The sequence below is a fragment of the Buteo buteo genome, chromosome 3 (genome assembly GCF_964188355.1).
Source record: "Buteo buteo chromosome 3, bButBut1.hap1.1, whole genome shotgun sequence".
Taxonomy (NCBI): domain Eukaryota; kingdom Metazoa; phylum Chordata; class Aves; order Accipitriformes; family Accipitridae; genus Buteo; species Buteo buteo.
Genome location: NC_134173.1, coordinates 41,962,950 through 41,989,433, shown reverse-complemented (window position 1 = coordinate 41,989,433; position 26,484 = coordinate 41,962,950). Strand labels below are relative to the sequence as shown.

At 41.0% G+C, this 26,484-nt stretch overlaps 1 protein-coding gene across 10 annotated transcripts in view; it reads right to left on the bottom strand.

Moving 5' to 3' along the window:
• SULF1 (sulfatase 1) overlaps window positions 1–26,484 on the bottom strand; it is a 125,746-nt gene that overhangs the window by 16,303 nt on the left and 82,959 nt on the right. For all 10 annotated transcript variants that reach the window (XM_075023415.1, XM_075023418.1, XM_075023416.1 and 7 more), the window contains 6 exons: window positions 18,467–18,617; window positions 17,289–17,464; window positions 16,596–16,724; window positions 16,275–16,331; window positions 15,151–15,280; window positions 1,536–1,752 (listed from right to left, as the gene is read on the bottom strand). In XM_075023415.1, the coding sequence (XP_074879516.1) occupies window positions 1,536–1,752; window positions 15,151–15,280; window positions 16,275–16,331; window positions 16,596–16,724; window positions 17,289–17,464; window positions 18,467–18,617 (860 nt within the window). The remainder of the gene's footprint in view (window positions 1–1,535; window positions 1,753–15,150; window positions 15,281–16,274; window positions 16,332–16,595; window positions 16,725–17,288; window positions 17,465–18,466; window positions 18,618–26,484) is intronic.

Genomic DNA, 26,484 nt, shown 5'->3' with positions numbered 1-26,484 from the left:
AGAAGCATCTAATCCAAGTGTCATCTAAGAACTGAGGCCTGAATTAGTCATTCCCTTAGCAATGTCTCATCATCATGAGTCTTTCCCTGCTGTAGTCAGAGGAGTGCTAAGGCAGATTTGGAGGAGGGAAGAGGTGTAAGAATGTTGTAAAGGAGAAAAGCATAACAGACTTTTCCTGATGCTTCCTTCAGATATTTCCATCCTTTCCCCACTTTCTCTCCCCAGGTCACTTCCCCCAGTTGCAATCCCCATTCAGCCCTTGCTGGTGCCCCAGCAACACCTTCTCTTTCCAAGGCACAGGGCAGGAATCCCCCCTTGAAAATATCACTTGGGGGAACATTCGCCAGTCTGAGAATCCCCCTTACAGTCTGTGAGATGTAGAGCTTTCAGCAGAGGTGTGCCTGTACACACTGTGGAGTTCCTTAGATCATACTAAACAAATGGAAGAAATTATATCAAGGCAGCATTTAGTCTGAACAATGAGACAACTCAAGACAGACAATATTGTGACTGAATGTACAAAGAATACCAGGGATTCTTGTTCACGTCCAGGGTGGGGGAGGCTTTAAATCAGGAAGTATTTTGAATTATACTGACATTATTTTCTTATGTCATAGACATCTGTGCAGCATCTTCAGATTTCTGCATTTCTCATATGACTTCACTATCTTCCTGTTGTAAGGACCCATCTTTCTTTCATTCCTCGGTCTAGCATTCTAGCTAGAGAGCAGGAGAATAGAGCCTGCTCTTGAACAAAGTCTGAAATCCGGGTCTGCTGGTATTGCTGTAGCTACAGAACTTCACTTTCACAGCTGGGCAGATAGAAGAAAACGCTTGTTCCATTTAAAATAACGGCTCCTTTAGACCGGTTTCTTTTGTAGAAATCGTTAGCAGAAAGGAATCCAAGCACTGCTCTCCCCAAACCCTCTGGTACCTGCCCTTCAGCCCACGCTCCACTAGAGGACACTGCAATCCCACTCCTGCCCGTGCGGGGATCCCGCCACGGACTCGGGGGAAGTTGCAGCCGAGCGGTGTTTCAGCCCCAGAGCAGTCACAGCACTGCAGCGCCTCATGGAAAAACGTCTCTGGGATGTCACCGAACAGCCCGGGAATTCGGTGTTCACGACCCAAGGAAACACTCGCACTGGCCGTCTTGGCCACCGCAGGTGCCACCGGGCTGTCACGGGGGAGCAGCGCCACAGGCGGCACCAGAGCATCGCCACCGCCACCACCAAAACCAGAACCACCACCACCAAAACCAGAACCACCACCACCAAAACCAGAACCACCCCCCCACCGCCCCTCCCCTCCCCAGAATCACCCCCCCCCCCAGCCTAAAGACTATTCCTCACTGTCATCCAAAGGAAAAATGTTGTTGTTGTTATGATTATTGTTATCACACAGGCAATTATGTAGAGCCTGAAGCCAATTACGCACATATTCATTAGACACCGAGGTGAAAGCAAGAGTATACTGATAAGCCAACACTCCCCCTGCTCTTTGCCTCAGAGTCCAAGAGATGGGGTAACACTTACTTTGCGCATTAGGGTTTCTCAGGAACTGCCTTTGATTTTTTCTTTGGGGCCTGCTGTTTCGGTAATCAGTGTCTCCGCAGTTGCAGTCTTTGTCTTTACCGCTGTATCCCCGGGAGTGTATGCTGCGGGTCCTTTTTCTGATGGCAAGTATGTCGCTAGACACCTTACACTTGTGAATTCGAAGTTTGCCGGAAGCATCCTCTGTGCACTGCCACTTCTGTGAGAGAGGAAAACGAAGAAGATTTCCCAGCAGGCTTCCAAACCCCCGCTACTTTCAGGTGGATTGCAAAACAAGACAGGCAAATTTCTTTAAAAATTGAGCGGTCCCTTAAATAACAAACCTTGAAGAGAAATATTTTAGGGATTAAATTCACTCACATTCTTCTCAACATCTCTCTCATGCTAGGCAAACACAAGCTTGAATGAAATCACTGCAAATCTGCATAAAAAAATACAACCCAGCCAAAAAAGATATATAAATCAAGAGTATCTAGACTAAACACATCCCTGAAAGGGGCAAGTAAAAAGTCTTAATTTACTGAGCCACAGAGTACAGCTGTCAGGGCTGTTTTCACCAACGCTTTTTTTTTTCCTTTGAAAAAATAAACTTTTTTTCTTTGTTCTGTGACTTGGAATTTCTAATATGATTCAGGGGAAAATAAAAAATCCCCACAGATGAAGAAGAACTGGTCCAAGGGTTCCTTGGAAAGAGAAGGACAAATCGTGGATGTGACTTATAGAAAAACACATAAAACACTAACAACATGTGATTTATTTCCTTACCGGTGGCCAGAGTTAGGACCTGCACCCTAAGACATGTCCCTGCAAACCATGCCACTCCAATCTGCAAACATTGCTGGGTCTTTATATTTTACATGAGAAGGGAGAAGCCTGAAAGTGCGATACCCCCAGCCAGCCTCCCTACACCCAGCAGGGGCAAGTGAGGGGAAGAACCTTAGGAACAGTAAACAAATAAACAAACAATCAAATATAAAAATACAAAATTGAGTTTTGTATCAGACTTGGGAGACAAAGGTGCAGTCTGGAAGGAGTACCTGCAAAAGGCATGTCCGCATGCTGAACATCAGAGCAGGTGTGGGAGAATGAGAGGGAACAGAGTTTTTTCCAGCTTGTCTGCACAGTATCTGTCTGACTTGATTATCAACATCACTGAACTACATGGAAGATTCCAGGTGGATTTTTCAGTGGATCCCACTGTCTTCACATTTCAAATTAAAAAGCAACTGGGATTTTAATTTCCTTTCCACACTGAACTGTCTTAAAAAAGCTATTTTTTTTTTTTTTTAAACCATGGGTAGGTGCTGACAGATCAGAGCTCCTTTGCCCGTGCCCAAAGCTTGCCATATATGGCACTCATAACACCCTACACAAGCTAAGAAGCCTGTGAAGATTTGAGGTCAGTTGTAGTCTGAATAACAATAGGGAGAACTAGAAATAGCTATGTTTATTTATAATTTTAATACAACTATAAACGACTATTACCCAGTGAGTTTTGTTCAATTGTGCATCTTAAGCCACAATGACCAGAGTTTGCATACAAAGCAATTAAGTTTGGCTGGGTAGTGTAGAGAACAAAACTCAATAATGCTATTGATAACTGGAACCTTTTAGTTGCAGTTTCAGCTAAGTTCCCCTATAATGTGTCCTTTTTTGGTTCCCGTGACTGAACAGCGTAGCTTTCTCTTGCCTCATTAATAATAGCAAGACAGCTAGATGCTGGTTCTAATGGAGTCCTGAACTTAATTTTTGAAATGGACAGTAGTATCAGAGCATACACATTTCAGTAACTCTCTTCCATTAACTAATGGCTGCTCTGGACTGTTTGGGGGTTTTGTCAAGCTGACTGAAGAATGAGGAAAGAAAACTAAGCCTCAGGTAGATTTGCTGACCTGATAACCTGAGGAGTGAGCTGATGTGGCTCTGAACCGCAGCACCGTGAAAGCGCTCTGGCCTCACATGGGGGCTGAGCTACAGATGGATCCCGTGCTAGAGAACTTGCCTGTGGATTGGCATGACTCTGATCCCAGACAGCAAACCACGCGTAAAAGGCCATGGACTTGCACAAGTCTGATGGCTGCCTGAGAAATTACACTCCTGCCCAGACTTTCAGCGTAAACATACACCTACAAGTGACAAGGTGACTTTCTACAAGTAAAGGCATCCAAGAGCTACAACTCTTTGCAGGATTTTATTCTGCCATAGCATGTGCACTCTTCTGATTGCAGCAAGAGAAGATTGTTACAGGATAAGAACTGACTGCACCACTATATTTCCTGTGTTTATTGGGTACACGTTACATTTATAAACATATGGCACTAGTTTTTAATGAGTCTCAAAAGCACCATTTTCATGTAAAATAAGTATTCTCTTTGTCTAACATTAATTATAGCAAGAGGTTCCAGGAGTGGCTTCAATAGCCATTTAGATCATTTTTAACAGTATTATGACTAACATTGAAACAAGACTCTCTGTGTCTAGTACAAGCCAATAATAGTTCTCTATTTAAAACAGGGATTAAATGTGATTCAGTTCCTCTTTTTTTTTTTCTCTTTAAATTTTACTTTTAAAAGTGTCATTAAAAAGATGCTTCAGAGTTCTAAGATGGAATTTTTAGACTAACTTTCCTGAATCCCTGCCCATGCCAGCATAATCGGGCACTGAGCATGCATTATGTAGTAAGTCATAATGGTCCTTCTGCTCATCTTTAGATCTATAAAATGCATTAATGCACATAAAAGAAGATTCTGACTGATGCACTGCCCCTTCCCCTCCCCTGTTTTCTAACTCCCTTTCTGCTGTGAATACCAAACCATTCTTTGAAGTCCAGGACTATTAGGTTTGGTTTCTGGGTCCCCATTTCTCCATCAATAAAAAAAGCCCATTGGCACATACACAAACTAAGTATGTCTTCACTAAATTTTAATTTGTATAAGTTTTCTTATTTTCCCCATGTTTATCTTCCTTCTCATGATGATGTTTCACAAGACACCTAAGCTGATCTAACAATTCACTGTTGCCATAGGAATACAGGATAGTCCTTGCTTCTGGCTGCACGCTGACTTCAGGACTCCTGTGCTGATTTATTGTCTCCTCAGTAGGAGAAAAGAGGACTAACTCAGAATTAAAAAACCAAAACTAATAGTAGAGAAAAAGCAGGACCCTGCCATTTGGCTGCAACAAGCTGTTATATCGTTTCAGTCATGTTGTGAAACTTAACCTGTGTCAGCCTTTTTCCCTGTCATTGACTCATCTTTTCCTTCTTGCATCTCATTTCATCACCTACTCGCCAGCAACTATTTCCCTCTCACCTCAGCTCCACACCTCCAGTTTTCCTTCTGCCTCAGTTTAACTTCAGAAGGCAAACATGGAAGAGGATCCTTAATAAGCCCACACCAATGGAGTCCTGAAACACCCCACCTGAAAGCTGGTGGGGCCATCCTGCTGTGAGGGGCTTTGCTGGTTTACAGCCACCCCGAACTAAGCAGGGTCTGTTCTGCACATATGCTGGGGGCCCTGGCCGGCTCCGCGAGTGCTGGCTGCCGGCTCTTCCCAGAGCCCTCCCTGCCCTTGGCAGCAAATTGCAGAGACAGCTTGGGAGAGGTAAAGGTGTAAAAGGACTGAGCATCCTATGAGGAGCAGCTAAGGAGTTTGGGTTTGTCTAGTTTGAGAAAAGGAGGCTGAGGGGCAACCTCATTGCTCTCTACAGCTTCCGAAAGAGGTGCAGATCTCTTCTCCCTGGTATCCAGTGATAGGATGCGTGGGAATGGCTGAGAGCTGCACCAGGGAAGGTTCAGACTTGACATTAGGAAGCATTTCTTTACCGAGACAGTGGTCAAGCAGTGGAACAGGCTTCCTAAGGAGGTGGGCAATGCCCCAAGCCTGTTGGTGTTTAAGAGGCATTTGGAAAAATACCTTTAATAACATGCTTTAAATTCTGGTCAGCCCTGAAGTGGTCAGGCAGTTGGACTCAATGATCATCATAGGTCCTTTCCAACTGAGCTATTCTATTCTATTCTATTCTATTCTATTCTATTCTATTCTATTCTGTCCTGTCCTGTCCTGTCCTGTCCTGTCCTATCATTCAGAAGCTCAAGCTGCTTTAACCTCTGCCAAACCTGAAGTTTAAACACCTAAGTACACATGCCTCCTCCTCAGTGGGGAGGCAAGCACTGGACTGCAACAGGACTGCAGCAGGAGCTTTTCCTCAGATGATGTCATTAGCATGATGCATTTTCTTCTGGGGGTAGAAGTTTGCCCTTATAAAGTCATTTCAAAGGCAAAGGGGAGCAAATGGGCTGGTTAAAAGGGTATTGTTTGTACTTGGTGGCTTTGCTTTGTGTTGCTACTGGCACGGCTCCAGTTGTGACTTAGAGCTACATGAGCAAGACAACAGCAAATGACTTCATAACTACCTTGGGTCTCAGTTTCCTGGTATTAATCAGTTTGTGCCACAGCCTTAAAATTAAGTAAGTCTATTTCATTACTGAATATAATTAAGGCATAAAAATATACATTAAGAATGAATCACTGTGATGTGCTGCACTGTAAATATCTACTTAAACAGGATTTCAAATAAACTTTGTTTAGTTAATAGACTGTGGCAGCTTTGAGAGAGTTGATGCCCCCTTATATAGAGGGGAAATCAATTCAACAATTCATGAAAAGTGTCTTAACAGTAAGCAAGCTAAGGGTTTCTATGAAATGTAATTACCCAGTATTTGCCGTAGACACTTCAGTGTTAAATATCTTATCAGACTTTATCACAAAGCTATGAAAACCTGAAAAACATGCAACCGGAATATAACACAGCGACAATATTTTTACAGGTGCTTCTTCATTTTGGTAATGTATGACTGACTTTAAGTATTATTGCTCAGCCTAGGGAATGTTAAGGTAAGGCATGAAAAGGAAGACTTCATGAATTTAAACATGTCCCCAAGAACTCATTTCCCTTTTTTCCTGTTTCAAAAGGCATGACCTAAATTTGAAAACAGTTCAGATGAAAATACCATCATGGGCTGTGTATGTGTGTACCATTTTCCTCTATTAGCAGTAGACAGATCTGGGTGAGTGTCAGGGGACCTGATGTGATAATATTGGTAAGGGAGTCTGGGTTAGGGCTGTGCTACCACAATAAGAACTGAGTCCTGTTTGTGCTTTCTCCGTGCCATTCAAAGAGGCCATGTCACACAGCATATTGAAAAGCGCTCTGTAATTAGTTGGCTATGCTAAATAGTACAGAGCAGGAGCAGTTTATTTCTGCTGAACTGGACCTGAATACTTAGAAATGTTTACGGGCTAAGGCCATGTCCTCTACACATTCTCGCAGAGCAGTCATGAACCCTGGTCCTGACTGAGGCTCCTAAATGCTCCTGGAAATATTAATCTGTGTTGTTACATCTCAGCAGTATTTGAACACTGCACGCGAGTGCAGCTGTTTAACAGGGATGGTGTGCCAGGTTTGCTCAGGGAATTTGGAATTGCTACATTTTTGTGGAACGAAAATCTCCTCCTTCATTTTAGAACTGGGTTGACACTGCCCGTAAGGGCAGATCCCAATTTTTGCACCACTCCCTCATAACTGGACCACCTTCTATTGAATTATGCACAGCTCCAGAGTCTACTGACACGAATATATTCAAAGATGGTTATTTACATACAGCCTTACCCCCTGACAAAATGTTCCTGAAAAGTGCAATGATCAGTGGTTCAACAGATAGGGAAGCAATTTGTCCTATAAGAACTGATGTAATATAGGGGGAAATGTATGACAGACTTTAGAAATACATTCAGCTAAATGCACAGGGACACGACTGGAGGAAAAAAAGAATGAAGAAATGAATCACTGTATAACAGAAATAACTATATGAAAATTGCCAATTTTGAGCTACTTCACAGCATTTAAGAAATGGAAGAAAGAGAAAACAGCCTAGGAGGTTTACAGACTACACAATTTTGCATTCTTGATGTATAGACAAGATTGATTTTCAGTGTCACAGTTATAGCAGTTCTCTAGTTTATAAAAAATGCATAGACTGCATTGCCAGCTCTAGAAGTGTAGGCACTTAGGTCAAGACATCAAATATTTCACCTGCATAGCATTCTCTACCAAACCTATTAGCTTGTCTGTAGTTACAGCTCAACATCAACAGACTTCTGTTATTATCCAATAAACGTCCACTCTCAGGTGCAAACAAATAGGAGCCAATGGAAAGGATAATTTTAGTATTTCAGTTATAAATAGCAGTACCAATAATAATCTGTTACTATTGGGTCATATACATTTAATCTGCAGAGGACTTAGTTTATACCATATTTCACTGGATACTTTAAAATGGAAACTCTGCAAAAAGAGAACCTCAAAGGACTACTACAGAAAGTGCTAAAAATGATTCTTGCATAATCTGTGTTTTCTGTCTAAACATTTTTGTTACATAAAATTGCTTTTTAAGGTGCCATTCTACCAAAAAGCCTTTCTGTTAGAGAACACTGACAAGATGGTGGTAAAAATGCTGAACAGAGTTGTGCATTGAAAGAGGTGAAACCAGTGATCTTTCCAGACTGGAATATCTCTGGATTTTATCTGGAATAGAGCTGGTACTTCAGATTAAGAATTGCTTAAATTTGAAGAATTGTCAAATCTGGAAAGAGCTGCGCTCTGTTTAATAGGAAACTTAAATATTTAGGCTGAAATGTGAAATATTTAGGCTGAAATATGAAATACCATGCTTTGAAGGATTATTTTTAGATATAAAGTAATTTACCTTCATAGTTGGTTTTAACTCAGACTGGTATTTTAACAAGGGATATCATAATTTCTGGCAATTCCTATGAATTCTTGAGCAACTAAGTTGCAGGCATGTTTCTGTCAACTATGAGGGATGACTCTGCAGGGTCTAAAGTGAGCAATAGCTGCAAGAGCACTGAAAGTGTTCACGAAAGCACTGAAGTATGCACTTAGTTTTAAGCACATGACTGGTCCCAAACACATGTGCTTCCAGTTACGCCTGTGTATAGATGCTCTGCTGAATTATGACTAAGAAAAGGTAGTATCGATGAGCAGATGGCAAAGAAGAGCCAGCTTTGAAGTGATGTTCTGGTAAAACAGGTTGATCACCAGTGCCTTTCGACTCCTACAACCATCAGGAGGTTGTTCTGAAACCGGGAGGATCCATGAGTGATGTTTATATGCCGTATCATAATTGTAGTTGTGTTTTAGTGGGTGCTCGGGGGCTGGCTGTTGGGGGCTGGCCAGCCATCTGACACTTCTGGCCAGCTCTTACCGGCTTATGTGTTTTTATTCATACTCCGCAGCTGGTCATAAAGCTGACCTTTACAAATGTATGGTCTGTGATATTTACTTTATGAGAACATAGATACTTGAGCCAAACCAGACTACACCTAATAAGCCCCATTCTAATTTCCTTTACAATATTATCTGTAAACTGATTGATAGCAAGTATTCTTTTAGCATTACAAATAGACATGCTTTCAACTGAATGCTGATATGATAATGTGATAAGTATGAATATGAACAATAAAATTAAATTCTTACGCTAGATTTTTAAATGGCAAAGGATACGTGAGAACTAAGAGGTATGTACAGACTACAGAACGTGCTCTTTGGATCAGTGCCAGAAGAATCTTGCACATTTACCGCAGAGCTGATGCTTGGATTCTGCAACATGTCTCCAGTGACTACCTGTAAAGCCTTAAATCACTGTAAAAATACATTGAGACCTAATCTAACTAAAATCTCACCGTACAGTCTTCAGGTGTATTCTCAAAACAGAACATTATTTCTTTAGGGCTGTTTTGGGATACACTTTCTCAGGAGGAAACACAATATTCTGCCTCTCTAACACTGAGGTGCATGAAAAAAGAGCACAAGGAAGGTTAGCAGCTACAGCATTATACCTGTCTAGCTCGGTTTGAGTTCATGGGTATGCATGTCGTACAAACACGGGCAGCACGACGCAGTTTTCCGTTCTGCCCACCGTCAGCCTCATTCAAGCTGGCAGCAGACCACAGATCTTTACAAGTTTCAGATCTTTGGTGTTCACAAACTGGCAGGTAGTGCCGAGCAGATGGTAGGAGAGGTATGCCCATAAAATAAACAGACCTGTGTCTGGGTTTTGTTGCTGAGTCATCCAACCTAAGAGCTGAAATTTTAAACACAAAGCTTCACAGTCCTCATTTTGGGAGGGTGGCTTTTTTTTTCCCCCTGTTGGGAAAATTTTAAAATAAGGTTGTGGTTTGTGTAACATTTGTAAGAGGATAAAAATGCATGCTTGGCTATGGATTTGATACTGATTATAAATAATGGATTGAACAGTACACTGGAGACACCCAGCCTATCAGTCACAAGACCTCGAAACTGCTATCTGGGAAACAGTGTTAAGTCCCAGAAGTCAAAATTATGCCTCAGGAAAACTCCTATGACTCAGACTGGTGGAGAAAAAAAGAATAAATACTTATGAATTAACTCAACTCATTAATTACACTTTTAGGTAAGAGTAGAAAGAAAGAAAAAGTATAAATGAAAACACAGTTAACATGCTTTCATTTGATATTTGCTAAGTATCCAGAAGAATTTCATGGGTGAGAAGATGGAGTGAGTTCAACAAAAATAACCTGCCAGAGGATTTAAGAGCAGCTTGCCTCTAAACCTCCTGAACTAACATATATTCTCATCTCAGGTTATTTCAGTGGAAATCTGAGAGGAGATTTGTGTCATGATAAGGTTGTATTAATCCAGAGTAACATTTGTTCACATGGTATTATTTCTGCTCTATTGGAAAATTAACAAAGTTTTTGTTAAAAGTTTAGTTAAAAGTTCACACCAATTGTTTCCCATTTCAAAACAACAGCAGGGGTAGCAATATTGCAGATTAATAGATATTTCTATACTGTGTACCTTATTACAGTAAAGCTGGGAGGGGAAATATGTATCAATGAATTATAAAAAACCCCCCTGCAAACCATTTAAGTGCTAAAACCCATCAATAGTCACTACTAAACCAACCAGGCTCCATCAGGTGACCTCAGTAGGTTACACCACATTAACTGGTGACAAATCTGGCATATAAACTGTGAAGGAAACCTCCTGTTCCCATTATAATTTCTTGAGCACTCTCTGCAATGTGAAAGAGGACTGCAAAAGAAACTTCTATCCTGGCCCAAGCTCCAAAACTGAGCACAGAACCCACCCCGCTGCTGCTCCCTTTGCAGGGGGAGTGAACCTGCCCTGGGTGTGATGGGACCGGCTGTGCTCAGGGTGAGCTGGGTCAGGGTGGGAGATGAAAGCTAGTCTGCATCCAAATACGATATGGGCAGGTGACCCACAACTCACTTGCAAGATGGGCAAAATTAACTGCACTTCCCAAGTTACAAAGCTGAGGAGGAAGAAGAAAACAGGAAATCCTCAAGTCCAGGTATTAAGCAAGCAAAAAACTAAGAGCATGTGCAACTGCTGGAAGAAACATCTGGAGGTCATTTAGTCCAACCTCCTCCTCAAAGTAGGAACAACATTATTACGTTTTGAAAGCATCCCTGGATGGACCTTCCACAGCCTTTTTGGGCTCCAGTGCTTAATCACTCTTACGGTAATGTTTTTCTCCACACACCTAGTCAGACTTTCCCTTGCTGCAACCTGTCTGTTGCTGATAGCCGTTTCGCTGCACACCTCCGAGGAGTGCCTGGGTCTGTCTTCTCTCTAATTAGCCATTAGTTAGTTGAAGGAAGCAATTAGATTCCCCCTTTGCCTTCTGTTCTCCTGGCTAAACAAACCTCTGCCTCTCCTCAGTACTTCTTCACCATCCCTGGGGTCCTCCGCTGGCCTTGCTCCAGCTTACCGAAGTCCCTCTGCTAACGGGGGTCCCAACCGGAATGCAGCACTCCAGCTGCAGCCCGCGAGCACCAAGGAGAGGCGAGTGCTCGCTTCCCATGACCTGTTGCTAGCTCTGCTCTTGCTAATGCAGCTCAGCAGGCGCGGTCCTCTCCTCCGCAAGGGCTCACTGCTGGCCCGACTTAATGACCGGCTGCACATAACTCAAAAGTGAACATATCCATGCAGTTGTGCGCATCTCATTTCTGGTATGTTCTCAAGGAGGCGAGTGAACTTTTGGAAACTGTCCTCCCATAACGGGGATTATGAAAAAATACCAAGGGGATGGTGCTCTACAATAAAAGCGAGGCAATCTCTCAATCGTGCTAAAAAATTTAAAAAAAAAAAAATCATGGTGAAAGTAGCTTAACTCAATTTTGCATAGGCATTTTATAACTAGGCTTTTCTTAATGAAACAAAACTTTTTTGGTTTTGGTAACCCAAAGCCTTGCTGATTTGCAGCTAAATGTAATCTATAATCTAAAGTTCCCATCTCTTTTTGGCAAACAGCCATTTAGAACTTTAAAAATTATGGAATAATTATAGCAATTACACAGAGGTTTAAGATTTTCTCTTTTTTTCCCATTTTTTAAGTTTACCTACTTTTGGATAGACATTGGACATATAGAAAAAATTGAAAGTTTGAAAATTTTAATTTAAAAAAGTGTCTTCGCTATGCCAGGTTCTTTTTTTTTTCTTTTTTTATTTATTTTTTTTTTTATTTAGAGGTTACGTATTAAATAGAAAGTAAGCTGAAGCAATTATTTTCCTGAGTAACACATCCTTGGAGATTTTGGAACTAGCAGCTCTCAGGATCACACCCCATTTTAATACAGGAAAACCAAATTTTCTTCTTTTTCAACCTCCAGTTGTGTTCTCCATTTCAAATGAACTAGGCACTGACTAAAATAAATTAAAATGAACAACAAGCTCTAAATGTACTGGACAGTACATTAGTGTATGAATTCCCCCCCCAAAAATTCTGAGTTCCAGACATTTAGCAGCAACTTCCCACAGAGCAGTAATTTCATTATTTAAAAATCTGTCAGCAATCACTCATTCTGTGAAGGCAATTTTAATTTAAGTGACGCTAGCTGCAACTGATTAGAGTAAATGTAGGAAGTATTATAAACCATCATAATCAAAATGAAGATTTTTTCCTATATATTGACCTGTGTAATTGAAATTAAAGATACTAATCTCAAAAGATGAGACAAAGTTAAGACCCACATAACAATATTTCCTCTTTCTATTTTCCAAGAGGTGTAAAATGACGAGGGGAAATCTGCTGGAGGAACCTCATATTAAACTATGATGCCTCATATTGCACATTGGAAACCATCTGGGTTAAAGTAAAATTATTTGGCCTATTAACTTTAATTTTCTTTACGAACTTTTCTACATGGAAAAAATCCTGCGGACACTTATTTCACACTGCAATGCCTCACTGAAGTTCATATTATTCCAGTGTCGCTCTTTAAGTTCACACCCTTGCTATTCCATGTTGACTTCCCTGTGAGCACCGCATGTAGTCCATCCCTAAGAGACAAACTGCCCTTGCTTCTCACGGCTGGCGCGGGATCGAACGGGGCAGGAGAAGTGGGTCCCAGCACCACAGGCTGAATGACCCCAGAGGATGCGTTACCACCCCTCGCGATGCTCTGTCTGACGCGGGGCTTCTGCAGGCACGTTTAACTTCGGCATCCCTGCAGGAAGCCTTCAGGATGTTCGAAGTATCAGGGACCATGTTGGTCTCTTTCTTTAAGAAAATAATTTATGTACACCAATGGCTATGTCTGAAAATTGGTCTTAAAAAGGTCCGTTCAGCCCTGTCCTTCATTCAGCCGTGAGGGTTGGCTGCTGGGCTCTGTGGAGCCAACATAACTTCTGCATTTAAAGGATCATGATATGAGTTTGTAGGTGGGAGAGCCTCTATCAAACACCACTGCTCTCGTAAGCTCCTTGCTGGCTCAAGGCCTTCTCCCTCCACCCTTTCATCGAATGGGATTCACCAGTATGGGATGGAAAGACAAGTTTACCATAGTGGGCTGGGAACAGGGCTGTGAGCCGTGTTTCCTACGGCTTCAGGTGTGACACTTAACCTTTTCTATTCACGTGTGGAAAAGTAAAGTTATCCCAAACCTGGATTTTGGCATAAGAGGTAATAAATATAAGAAATAATTGCAAAGAAAATATTTTGGTATTTTAAAACTAAACATTTTAGCGTCTAACAGTCTAAATGACTCCATTGATCTCCTTTAGTTTTTATAAAAATGTTCAGTTTTTCAAGTTTAATCTCTGTTTACAATGGCAGTGTTTGAACTCCTGAAAACTTTGCCCTTGGGTGAGACTGCGATATTGTGTATATCCCTTCAAAAGTGGCCGTGTTTAAGGAGCATGTGTGAGGTGAGAGCTGTGGCAGAGGACCTGACCAAGGATGTGCCAGCCAAAACATACTGCAGTCCAATCTGGGATTAACCAAGATTTACTATAACGCTACGCTCTAATGAACGAGAAGGGGAAAGGTAGGGACGGAGCATTTCTGTAAGTGAGCGAGCTCTCCCCAGTGCCCTCCAGTTTGCTGTGCAGAGCTCTACCTGCCCTGGGCGAAGCACCATGGGTGGCTGCAGATGGAAGCGGAGCACAGTGAAGGCTTTATGCCCCTGTTCAAAACAGTTTACCGATATTTCAGAGCCAGGCCTACGGCTGGCTGCGGTGGTCTGAGCAAACATCTGAGGGAAAGGCGCAAGCGCCTGCCTGGGAGAAATCGCCTCACACTCCTCCGGGGAGGTGTGTGTGGATGGGACGGAGGGGCAGGACGGCAGGGAGGGTGTGAGCTGCTGTCTGGGGCCCCCAACATCTGCCTGGTTGGAGGCGGTGTTGGGGGGAAGGCATTCAGCTCCCTTCCACATCTCCCCGGTAAATATGTTACTGTAGGTATAGCATTAATTCAGAACGGATTGAAAAGAATTGGAAGTCAGACTCACTTTTTCTTAATTTAGCTCCTTCCCTGTATACGCACTACAGAGCTGCAGGTGTGAGCATACTAGTCAGGGGTGCAGTAACTTCTGGTTTTATAAGCAGGCAATTAGACCTTTCTATGAGAGTCAGGCATTATACTGAAATCAATAAGGCTATGAGAAGAAAAAGTAACGCTTGGGATTGGATATCACTGAATCCTTACAGTGACCTTAAAGAGCAAGCATTCCTGAGCAAGGGAACCCTTCTATTAAAGGTGTTTCAATAAATAATAAAGCTTGATGATTACCAAGTGTGTTGTCCAGTTGTTCATCCCAGCAAATGAAATCATGGAGGACTAACCAGGTTGCTTCAGTAATTCTGAATTAGCCCAGTGAGTGCAAGCTTTCGCTGTCCAAAAAGACCTCTCCCTTATTCATAATTATCATTCAATTATCTTGCATATTTAGCAATACACTGAATTAAAGAAAAAGTAGTCATCTAATGTTACATTTAAGCATGAGAATTTTACCATAAGCCCTGTACTGAGACAGCAAACTAAGGACCAGCCCTCCAACACCTTAAACTGGACCGTTGCTTAGAGCAATTTGCTTCTGGTTTTCTTTGCTCTGGAGATATTCAGAGTAATGGTCTATTCTAAATGACATATTCTTCAAATTCTTTTGACCTACAGTGAAAAATACGTGTTTCCCTGTGGCACATAGAAGACTGCAGTTGTTTGTGGCTTACCTGTCCTGGTTGTTCACAGGCTGTCTGGTACCTTGCTTGTTGGCATAATTCTTTTACTCTCTCATATTTTGGTAGTTGATTAGACTGCTGAGTGTTTTTGTTTGGTTCCTCTTTCTTGCGTAGAAATTTGCTTAAAAAAAAAAAAAGAATATTTCAGACACATTCTTCTAAAATCTGGAGATGAGGAATTCAACTAGAAAAGCAAAGCTACTTGAAGACTTAATGTCTTCTCAGGGAAAAAAAATTCCCACATGTCTGTTACTGACCTTCAGTGTAGGTCATGTAGTGAATAAAAGACTCAGGTGATTTGCTGGAAATTACCCAAAGAGAAATAAGGGCTGCTGAAACATGTCTAACGGATACAGTTCAGCACCATTCATACATAAATGTATGTTCTTTCACAAAGCAAAACACACTGAAGCATACTCGCCTGGCTGAAAAGCCCAGCTGAAGACACTACAGGGCTTCCATACTCGTTCAGCTATACCTTATATATTACAGTGTGACTTATATGCACTGTTTTGCACTACATCACAAAGGATTTCCATAATCTGTAAAGCCATAAAGTGCCACGAGGAAATTGCTGTAAAATTTTTACCCAGAGAAAATTTTCACAGCAGTAATTGGCAAGGTGAGAGGGTGTAGAGAAGTATCAGCAAAAAGAAGAGCAGTTGTAGTCATAAATCTCATTTACACATAAGCCTTTTCTTTCTTCTTAGAACAAAAATGAAGAATGCTTCCAATATGTGGTGGAAAATACAAAATCACTTGATAAGAGGATTCTGCATAACTGGATTTGAAGCAGAGATTTGGTAAGAAAATGAGTCAGACGATGACAGAAGTGTGCACAAGTACAATGTTAGAGAAAAAGGAGGTATAGGCTAGAAGAGTCACCAGAAAAGCATGCTTTCAAATTTCTTCAGAGGTAGGGATTTGGGGGCACAGCAGCTTGCAAAGCCAGTGGTGGGAGACCAGGAAACAAGTCAGGTCTGTAAGTTTGCTTGCAAAATTTACTACTTCGCTGACTATAAAAAGGAAGAGGAGGGAGCAGAAAGGAAAGCATGTACAAGAGAATGTTCCCAGCAGACAGGCTCTCCCCAAACTCTCTCACCCCTAATAATTACCCTCTTTCCACGAGAAATGTGTCACGCCAAATTTTGGTCTTCTTGTTTGTTCGAAACCTGAAAGCAAAATAATAATATTTACTGCTGGCACCTATGTATAGCACTGCTAGTGTTAACAATTTGTTTTTCAAAAAACACCTCTCCGCTTATATATACCTGCAATTTTATAGATGTGCTATTTAAGAGACTCTTCAAATGTGAAAGCTGTGGTCCTTGGCATGACACAGCTCATTTTCACAGAATCTCTTTTTCCATTCAGTTTTTGATTTACTCAGGTGTTTGCTTCTGAACTGGCTAAAAAAAAAATATGATGGGACCCACCTGTTTCCTGGTCTCTCCAAGTCCAGAAGCTTTAGGACAGATTTGCCATCCATATCTGGAGGCGTGTCAAGTCCTGCTATATCCAGAATTGTTGGAGCGAGATCAATATTCAGAACTATCTGAGGCACCCTGCAAATAAACAGAAAAGGTCATGGTTGTCATGTGTTCGATATGTAACTCTTCACATTTTCTTGGAAATAGAATGGTAATTAATGTTTATCAGGGCTTTGAAGATGTAAAGCTCTACAGAAGTGCTAAGTTTAGAAAACCCCCTTTGAAGTCTACAACTCAGAACGACAGGCCAGTACTGCAGACTGTCACCACAAAGAAAAAGCTAAGCACAATAAAACAAGGAGGCGCAGTAGCCACACTACTCTTACCTCCTTGACAATGAGGGCATGACGCCATCCGTTCTGCTAAACCAGAAGGTGAGCAGTAAAGGTGAGCACCTGCTTTTCAAAAGCAAAGTCCAAAGCCTAACTGTACAGGACTATGAATTATACAATTGTCTCATCTCCATTACAACTTATTAATAATATGCAAAATGAAAGAAGTGCCTCTTTATAAGACTCATTGCTCTGCAATAATAGAGCATCCTTTATGAAATGAAACTAGACAGAGGGATAATTACATGCTCTTAGAAACATTTTACATTAGGTTCAACAGCTGTGCTAGAGACATAAGAGAACGTACACTGATCCCGGCTCTACACTTGGACCACGAATAAAGAAAGGAACTCGAATATCAAAGTCGTATGGCATTGACTTCCCCTTGACCAGTCCAAACTGCCCGATATGGTAACCATGGTCAGCAGTGTAAATAATGTAGGTATTCTCCAGTTCTCCCATCTCTGCAAGCATTTGGTATAACTGCAACACAGCATAGGAAAAACTCTGAATTAAACGTAGCAAAACATGTTTTGTGCATAATCATGTATAAATACCATTTTACTCCCTTAAGTTCACAGAACCAAACATGAAATCAGTGAGGCCGTTGAAACAGACATTCTGGGATGGACATTTTTACATCTCGTCTTTATTGTGCTGCTAAAAAATTCAACTTACAAGTTAAATTTCATATTTGACAGAGGGGAAAATTAAACAGGTCCAGAAAATTAAACAGCAAAAGATAGTACTACTAACGTAGTTGCATTAATATGTCCAAAAGTCATTGTATACTCAAACACAGCTTGGGAAAAAAGCCTGCTACAGCTTTATAGCAAATGGTACTCAGATTTGATTTACTGTGTTAGTCTACAACTTTCTCATTCCTTACAGTTGTGGGCTTGGGAAAAGGCTGTAAATTTTTATTAAAGTTTAAAGAAATCTCTCTGGGGGAAGATCTTTGGTCATGGTGCTTGATTTTTTAACAAAAAGTCATGCAAAGTACACCTAATAGTTCATGTATCACGTTACCTATAATTAGCTGTACACTGCATTGCCTAACTTCTGCAAACACTAGCAGAGTGACACCTGAGTTGCTGTGATTTGCCAATTCCCAGATTTCAGCTGAAGGATGAACTGTGAAGGGAGTGTGTGAAATGAATAGAAGTTGTCATGTGCGCACCTGTGTCTATCCATGTGTACATGCAGGTGATGCATCTTCTGTTAATACCAGGCTTTATATTAGGCCCAGTGACTTTTCCCTTTAAAAAAAATCATCAGCTTATTCAAGCAGCAACTAAAAGAAGCAAGCGAGGAGCTTGGCACTGTTGCAGAGAACCAGAATTCATTTCTACTGGCGATATGTGGAGTAACTCTTTGTAGCCCAAGGGTTTTCCCCAGGCTGTGGTTGGTGAAGGTAAAGAAAGTATTAATTTAATTTTGTTACCAACTAATAAGATTGTATTCACAGTAGTTTCTTGAACTCACTCTTTCCATAGAGTCGTCAACTGACATCAGGGTCTGAAGTCTTTTGCGCTGCAAGACGTTTGTAAACTCCATGTGGATGGGCAGCATGGGCCCTGTGTACTGCATGATCCAGTGCTTATCCATGTTTGGTGCATAGTTATAGCTGGGAGTGCTGGGAGGAAAAGAAAGGATATGAAAAGTTGTGCAGCATCACAGGCATTGGAGGAAGGTGGGGACTCCTCTAACACAGGAATAGCCAACAAACAGTTAAATCACATATTCCATGTGGTAGCTGGTATTTCTAATGTCAAATATCAACAAACGTCACTTCAGCGGCTTCCAAGCTTCATTGGTTCATATATCACTTCCTAAACATTTTTTAACCTCTTGCTTTCTGAGCTTTCTTTCAGGCTTAAAGACCACTACCAGATCCATGTTAATATTTGGGATATGCCGAAACATATTTCTAACAAAAGAATCTAGTTGTTAAAAATGCTTATCTGAATGATGCATCCCATAAAGATAAGTAGAAAAATGAAGAAAGTCAGAGACCAAAGATGAGCACTTCCCCTTAGTATTAATGTAAATTGCCCTGATGCTTCCAGTAGGGAAATTACCTTTATATTAGCACAAGTTAAATGAAACTCACAAGAAAGATATTTTCCTGTGGGATAAAGGAATTTAGTAGTCAATACTAAGGTAAGAACAGTAACACTAGTGTTACCAGAGCCCACATTTTAATTGGAGACCATTTTTGAGAATTTAGGTAGAATTTGAGAGGTACGTATGTCTCTAGTACATACAGCTCGTTTTGACTAACCCACTTAACCATTAGCCTCAAGGGAAAACAGAAGTGAGACAATGGTATCACAGGATTTGTGAACCTTTGATTGAGATTAAGAAGTATGGAAAGGTTAGCTCCCTGCTAAGTGAAGACAAACATAAACTAGAATTCCTTTTCTGCTGGAAATTCTTTTATTTCAGGTTGAAAAGTCAAAATTTTTGACATTTCCCATGGTTGAAGTCTGATTTTTAAAAGAAATGTTTATACTATCACAAAACTAATGAAATTGAGCCCAGGAGCACAAACACCCAGGTTGTTGGCTGGCCAGCAGCCAACAAGATGGACCGATGGAGCCCTAGACCTTGAAGAAGCAAGTCTTAGGAGTTCTGGTCAGCTATCAGGTATTAGGCACATTGACAGAAAAGAAGGATACTTCCAGTGCAAACTTTCCTCGGTTTCTTTGGAAGTTTGTCAGACGACATGTTTTCCCGGGCAAGAGCCGAGTTTCGATTAATCAGCATTTTCCAGCGAAACCCTGCTTTTTTTCAGCGGACTCCTGAGCGCGGGATGAGGTGGCTGTGAGCCCTGCTCAGCCGGCAGCGCCATGACAGCCTGCCGCTGTGCCAGGAAGGAGAGCCAGCTGCTAAAGCAGGCGCAGGTCTCCTGTTCCCAGGCCATTGTCAGAAGCCTCCTCCACATAATGGATAGTCTTTAAATGCAGCACTCAGGGGTTTAGCAGGGTGGTTAAACCCTTTCACAGACACTTTCCAAATGCATTTTGAATTTTCTGGGTGAGAAATGCAGTAGGCAGAGAGCGAGCAGAATTTTCCTCCCAGACAATTCAAGGAACAGGACCTTCTGTGAAATATCCAATGCCGGTGGCTGATGGAGAAATGTGAAATGGGGATCCAAAGTGGAAGGGAAAGAGTACTAGGGAAGAGACAGAAAGGAATCCCAAAACCCCACAACTTGTCTGTGGTCCCTGCATACTCTTCTTTGTTATACCTTGCAGAAATCCACTGGAATGGCACTGCTTGCCAGGCACAAGACCTGACATTGCCCTCAGATCTGTCTACCTTTTTGGGGGGTAAAAAATCCCAAGACAAATGCAATAGAGGTGAATTCTGGGGATAATATTGCTGATTTCTGAAAACCTTTCCAAGTAGACAGACCTCTTCCCTGTCAGTGATGACTGTTTATCACAACATTTTTTTCTTAAGCAGTTGGAGATATCAACTAAATGTTCAGCTGTTATAAGCCCTTGAAAGTCATCATGGCACAGTCTGTCACTGTTTCTATTCTTCCATTTTTGGGAATGGCTTTGCTCTGTATTGACAAGTACTGCTGAAAAGTAACACTAACATCTACATTTCCTTGATTACTCTTAGCACTGGGAATATAAGGTTGAAGATATGTACTGTGTTTTCTATTGCCTCTTCTCAGTGATGGATGCCATCTTTTCTTGAGCACGTTTGTTCATCCATGATCAGCAGACAGTGCCAGGTACCCCATTATTTTCAGGTTGTCCATGGCCTCTAAGTCTGGCAAGGAGCTACTGCTCACAGGCCTGTTGGTATTTGCTGGGCTGCCCCTGAACTGCTCAGATGCTGCCCCAGAGTGCAGTAAGGAGCCGTTTCTGCTTTCAAGGTCATTCTTGCCAGTTGATCAGCAAATAGTAAAGCACTTAAACTTCTGAATGTGTGCCCAGAGGCTGACTGAGAGTTCATTTTACATGTTACAAAAATAGATAGCATGAAAAAGTGCTTCCCTTCATGTAGGTCTGTTCTAAAATGACCAGCAATATACTACATGAATATTAAAATCTGTAGAGAGGGTAAGGATTGAGAGAGCAAATGATTACTTTATTAAAAAGGTATAGTATTTGTCGTTCTTGTAGGGTATACTAGCTTGGGCAAATCTAGAATGCTGAGTTGCTCGCTTACATTTGTCCAACACATACTATGCAGAACTTACTACACAGAGACTTCTTAGCACTCCATGACAGGTCTGTTCTGGCACTGGGCAGGACACTGGAAGATGTCAGGTTCATAAAGTTTCAGATTGATACCCACAGTTTAACTAACAAAAAAAATCCCAAATACTTAAGAATAACAAATGCTGAACAGAGTCAGGCACTTTTCCGTAAACACATTCTCAGAATGAGAACAATAATTCACCCTGAGATTTCATAATCACTCACCTATGTGAATGAATTTACAGAGAAATCATCCCACTTTTTATGCACATTTGCAAAAGCCAAAAGAGTAAATTAGTATTAGCTTTCCCTAGACTTAAGATTACATTCTCCTCAGGAAAGGAATGACTTGTGGTTTGGGTTCTGTTAGTGCTTAATACCTCTACATCAGTGTGCATTGTTTTGCTCATGCACCATCATGGAAATTGTATTTACTGTCTATTTACCACCTGTTAAACTGCAACAGGAAAACCCACAGTGGTGGTGATAAAGCATAAAGGAGTGAATATCTATAAGCACTAGTGCACTTTTCTCTTTGAAGAAAGATTTACCATGAAATCTATCATTTATTTATCTGTAAGCATCAGTTCAAATAGATACTTAAAGTTACATTGAGAGGAAAGGAATATATTAGCATTCAGCTTTGTGGCCTGAATCCAAAGGGCCTCAATAACCTTCACTTACATGAACAATCAGCATTTCATATCACACATTTTAATTACTCTTACTGACAACCTATTCACTATATTTGTATATTTAAATTTGAACTTCAAAATAGAGAATGTAACTTATTTGGCTTCTAAGGTACTACAATAACTTTAAGTTAGACAAGAAATAAAAAAACCTTAACAACCCAAAACATGCTTGTACTTGAGGACCTATTGAAATGGAGTCCTCAAATAGCAAGTCATTCAGAAATGAATTACACTGCCTTCTACTAGTAACTGAATCGTTTTTGGTGTGATATTCAATGAAACAAATGGAATACAGCCCTTCTGCAAATCATTATTACAAAAAGATATTTTACAGGTTAAGAAAAGAATGGGAGATTCAGCTTGGCTAATGCTGTTTACACAGTTGTGGTATCTGTGTGGAAAAGAAATAAAGCAGAGTACAGCATGTTTTAAGAGCTCCCAGAATTCAGTGCAACCCTAAATTAACGTTTGTTTTCTAAAAATTTGATATCTAAAAATATATACATGTCCGTTACATATGGGTTAATGTGGAAAGAAACAAGCGTGTTTACAAACATTTGTTCATTTGCTCATACTAAAAATCTGCATTTGCCTTTATTTACAATCTCCTAATTCCCTCATGTTTCTATTCAACAAAAGAAAATTATGTTCACAAAAATACTGCCTAAAAATGTTGGTTTTGAATAATTCCATAGAGTTCTTGGGGGTTTTTATCCCCAAAGTCTTTGGCTAATCTTCTGTTTAGATTGGGAGTCCTCCAGTTACTGAAAATAATACAGTACTTATATGCCCCAGGAACATTTTCGCTTCATAAAAATAAAAGTCAACATTTTAAAATAATACCTATGGTAAAACTCGTTGTGAAAAATGAATAGTTTCTATACAAAATTAACACCTATATTTTTCTTTGAAATATGATTAGCAAACATTGCATAAGTGGTCATGTTTCTTCAGAAAAAGTGTAAATAAACAAAGGAAGCAAATCCTTTGTTTCCAGGGAAAGTAGACTTCCAGGTTTAGACACTGTTCTTGGAAAGCAGGAAGCCTAGGTTCTGCCCAAAATTAAAAGTCAAAAAACTATGACCAGTGGTGTGGTCAATATTAATGTGAAGTTGAATTTCACGATTCTGGGTCACTTTCACTGCTTTTTAAAAGAGGACTCTCTTAAACCCAGGGATATTTATATATCTGGGCATGTGAGTTATGAAAGTTTCACTCCTGAAGTATAACACAACTGCTGTATTTCGGAACAAAGAAGAAAATAAAGATGTTACCCGTTAAAAATGACACCTTTTTATTTTGGGAAAAAATCTTTGTTGCTGCTGCAGAAGTTAATTGGGTAACTAAAATCTTACCTCATTTCTATATCACACTATTTCTTCTAGTCCTGTTTGAAGTCACACTTGCAATGACGTGCATGATGATTTTGATCATTTATCTCTAAGTCAGGAGTCCAAGCAGGCCTCAGGCCAACAGCGACAAGACACACTGACGTGTCAAGATTTATTACTGATGCAAATGTATGAGCCCACTCTAATGGGTAAGTGTCCACATTAGAAGAAATACCATTGTAACCGGCAGATGTTTGAGATTCAGCCTCAGTGACGAGAAGGCACCCTGAATGCAGCCATCTCACACCCCAAATTCACAGTTAAGACTGCTCTAGGGATCAGGAGCTGCAACAGCATTGTTTTTCATGCTTCACTACTGCAAGCACACAGCTACTGCCAGACCTGGTCGTTCAGCACCTTTCATATTATCTTTAAATGGAAATTTAAAGGTCTGCCTTTCATATCATCTACCTTTTCTCACATTACTTTGGGAAACTTTCCGATCTTTTCCCAGATAACATTTCTAGCTGCTCCTCCTAAGATATTTAGCCTGGCAATAGGATTGCTTCCAGGTAACCATAAAATCTGGTTGTCAGTCCTCCTGCCAGCCCAAGGGTCTTTGACTCAGCACAGCCAGCAGCGTTTTGCAAAAAATTTCCATTTTTCTACATTCTTCAGTAAATCTATCTCCTGCAGATTTTTGCTTCTAATGTTTGTTTACTTCACAGCTTATAAACAGCTTAGGTCCAATTCACAGTTCCCCTAAGACTGGTTCATACTGGAAGGTAAAGGGAAGTTAAAGTGCCAGAGGCCCTAAGCATAACTGAAAATTCAGGCTTTCATTAGAGCATCCTTTGAGTCAAAGCTTTCCTGCTCAGCTGTCTGATGGAACAAGATTCCCCTGCAACAGCTGTCAAGGACACCTAAAGAGCCATCTCTTGTGTCATAACTTCATATTTAACAACAACATTTCCAAAGGTCTAGCAACCTCTCTCCCCAATAGATGATGTTTATTGCCACAGCAAAGATCTATACATTGCTTTCATCTAGCACATCTTCTCCAGTCCCATTTTCTCCACAGAAATAACTTCTGGGCATAGCTAGAGTATGTGTATTAGTATGATTTATTTTCAGAAAATATATCACTCATTATGGTGATAGCAGCCAGCATAAACTTTCAGAAATATTTTTAGGTGTCAGAAATAGAACATATTTTAAGGAGAGGAGAGGTGGGAGAGTGGGAGGAAGAATGGACACTTAAAAACAATAGTGAGTGTCTGCTGCTTCCAGTATGATATAGCCTGTGTTTCATGTTAAACTGGAGCTAATAAGAATTAACGGGGATCACTCAAAATTAATGATTAAACAGTTGTCCTTGTAAGATGTTTCATGCCACTCCAGTAGGCTGTTTGTGCTGAGGAGGCCAGGACTGTAAGGTAATGGCGGTATGTAATTCTTCCTTTTTGGCTTTGATGGGGTTTTAATAAATCTTATGGACTTTGCTGTTGCATTCATTTGGTTTTCTTCCGTCCATGTTGTTAAGTGGGGAAATGAGACCGACACCCACATTTGAGGGCAGAAGTCTCCCTGAGCTGGAGTATTTCCTGTCATAGCTGCTCCCCCCTTCAGATGTGTAAGTGGAAAACTTCTAAACAAACTTTCGGTTTGTGTTTTTTTTAAATTTATAAAGGCAGTATTTCAATCAAATGACAGGCACTTTACCAGCAAAGAAACGTCATGTAATTTAAGGGTCTGCTTCAGCTGCTGTCCTTTTAAGCAAAACTTCCCCTCACATGTGGTTGACAGGCTATCTTAATCCTTGGTTTGTAGGTATAACCTTCCATCTCAGTTTGTAAAGCCAGCAAGCAGCTTTTGACCTGATTTCCCTTCTTTGTTGGAGGTAGGCGTTACAGTAACATGATATAGCAACTACATTTTTAAAAACAAAATCCAAGGTCAGATGGCTGTCACCCAAGGTCAGAAAAAAAGAGATTCAAATGGTGCTTGACCACCAAGGAAGAAAACCTAAGGGTTAAACGTTCAAATTACACAAACCTTGGCAGGAGGGATTTTATTGTTCTTATATTGTTTTCACAGGGAGCACCAGATATTTCTGTGAGAACTGAAATTCTTATGTCTTTTAGACCACGTTGCTAATATTTTTGCTAGAGAAATCAGCTATTGGGAGGCTTCAGTCACCCGAATTGGCTGTTTATCTTCAATTTGTCTCATTTCTTAGTCTGCAGATTGAACTCTAACACATGCAGTCAGTCAGTGCAATAAGAAACACAAAACAACCCAGCAAGGATCTCTTGAGGTCACTAGAGAAAAAACTCTTTGCAAGAAGGTTGCCAAGAAATCAGCAACACCAGAAGACAAGAAGAGGCACAGCTGAGTCTCATATTCTGGGCTGTCCCACAAGTAGCCTAGCAGAGCAAGGTATTTAGACCCCAGGAGTCCGTGCAAATAAAAATTCATTTACACAAGTACTAAAATGAAACTAAGCCTGCAAACAGATAACCGGGATCTTCGCTTTGCAGGTAACATGCAACCTGTATAAGGTGGAGAGGCGGTTAAAATTTTGGAGACTAACTAAACCCACTGGTTCTAGCAGCACAGGCTAGAAAACAAGGAGGCTGAAAACAGCAAGCAGTAGAAAGTGTCAGGAGCATGATAAACCAATGCAAGTTCCTACAAGCACTCTTTCATCAGAAAGCAGTGAGCATGGAGCCTAAAATGAGTTGCTTTGGCCTGGGGAGAGGTAGGGTGAGATACAATGATTCAGTGCTTTTCTTCCAGACACAGTCCCCACAGCTAAGCGGAAACAGTTTGAATCCTACCCTCCTGTATGATGGATAGTCCCCCAGTAGACAGGATGGCTTGCCTGAGGCCAGGCAATCTGTGCTGCTAAACGGGAAGCAATCTGTTGAACAGAGCGAGAACAAGTAGATATAACTCTTGCTATGAAAAGGGGTGATTGAACGAGGACATTGGAGAGGTCCATTAAATTTGATGTAGTGACTGTTCATTATTCTTCACAGGGTGGGAAGTAGGGGACACCGGTGGCATGGGCAAGGTCCAGGTTTAGAAGGAAAGAAAAGGCAGTCCTTTGTCCCCGATGCACAGGGTAACACTGTGAACTTGTCGCCACAATACGGTGGGGCTGCCACCATGGTTCGAAAGAGATCAGACCCATGCAAAGAGAATGGGGCACAGTGGCCTGGATGCTTCACCTGAACTGGTGATTTTCAGAA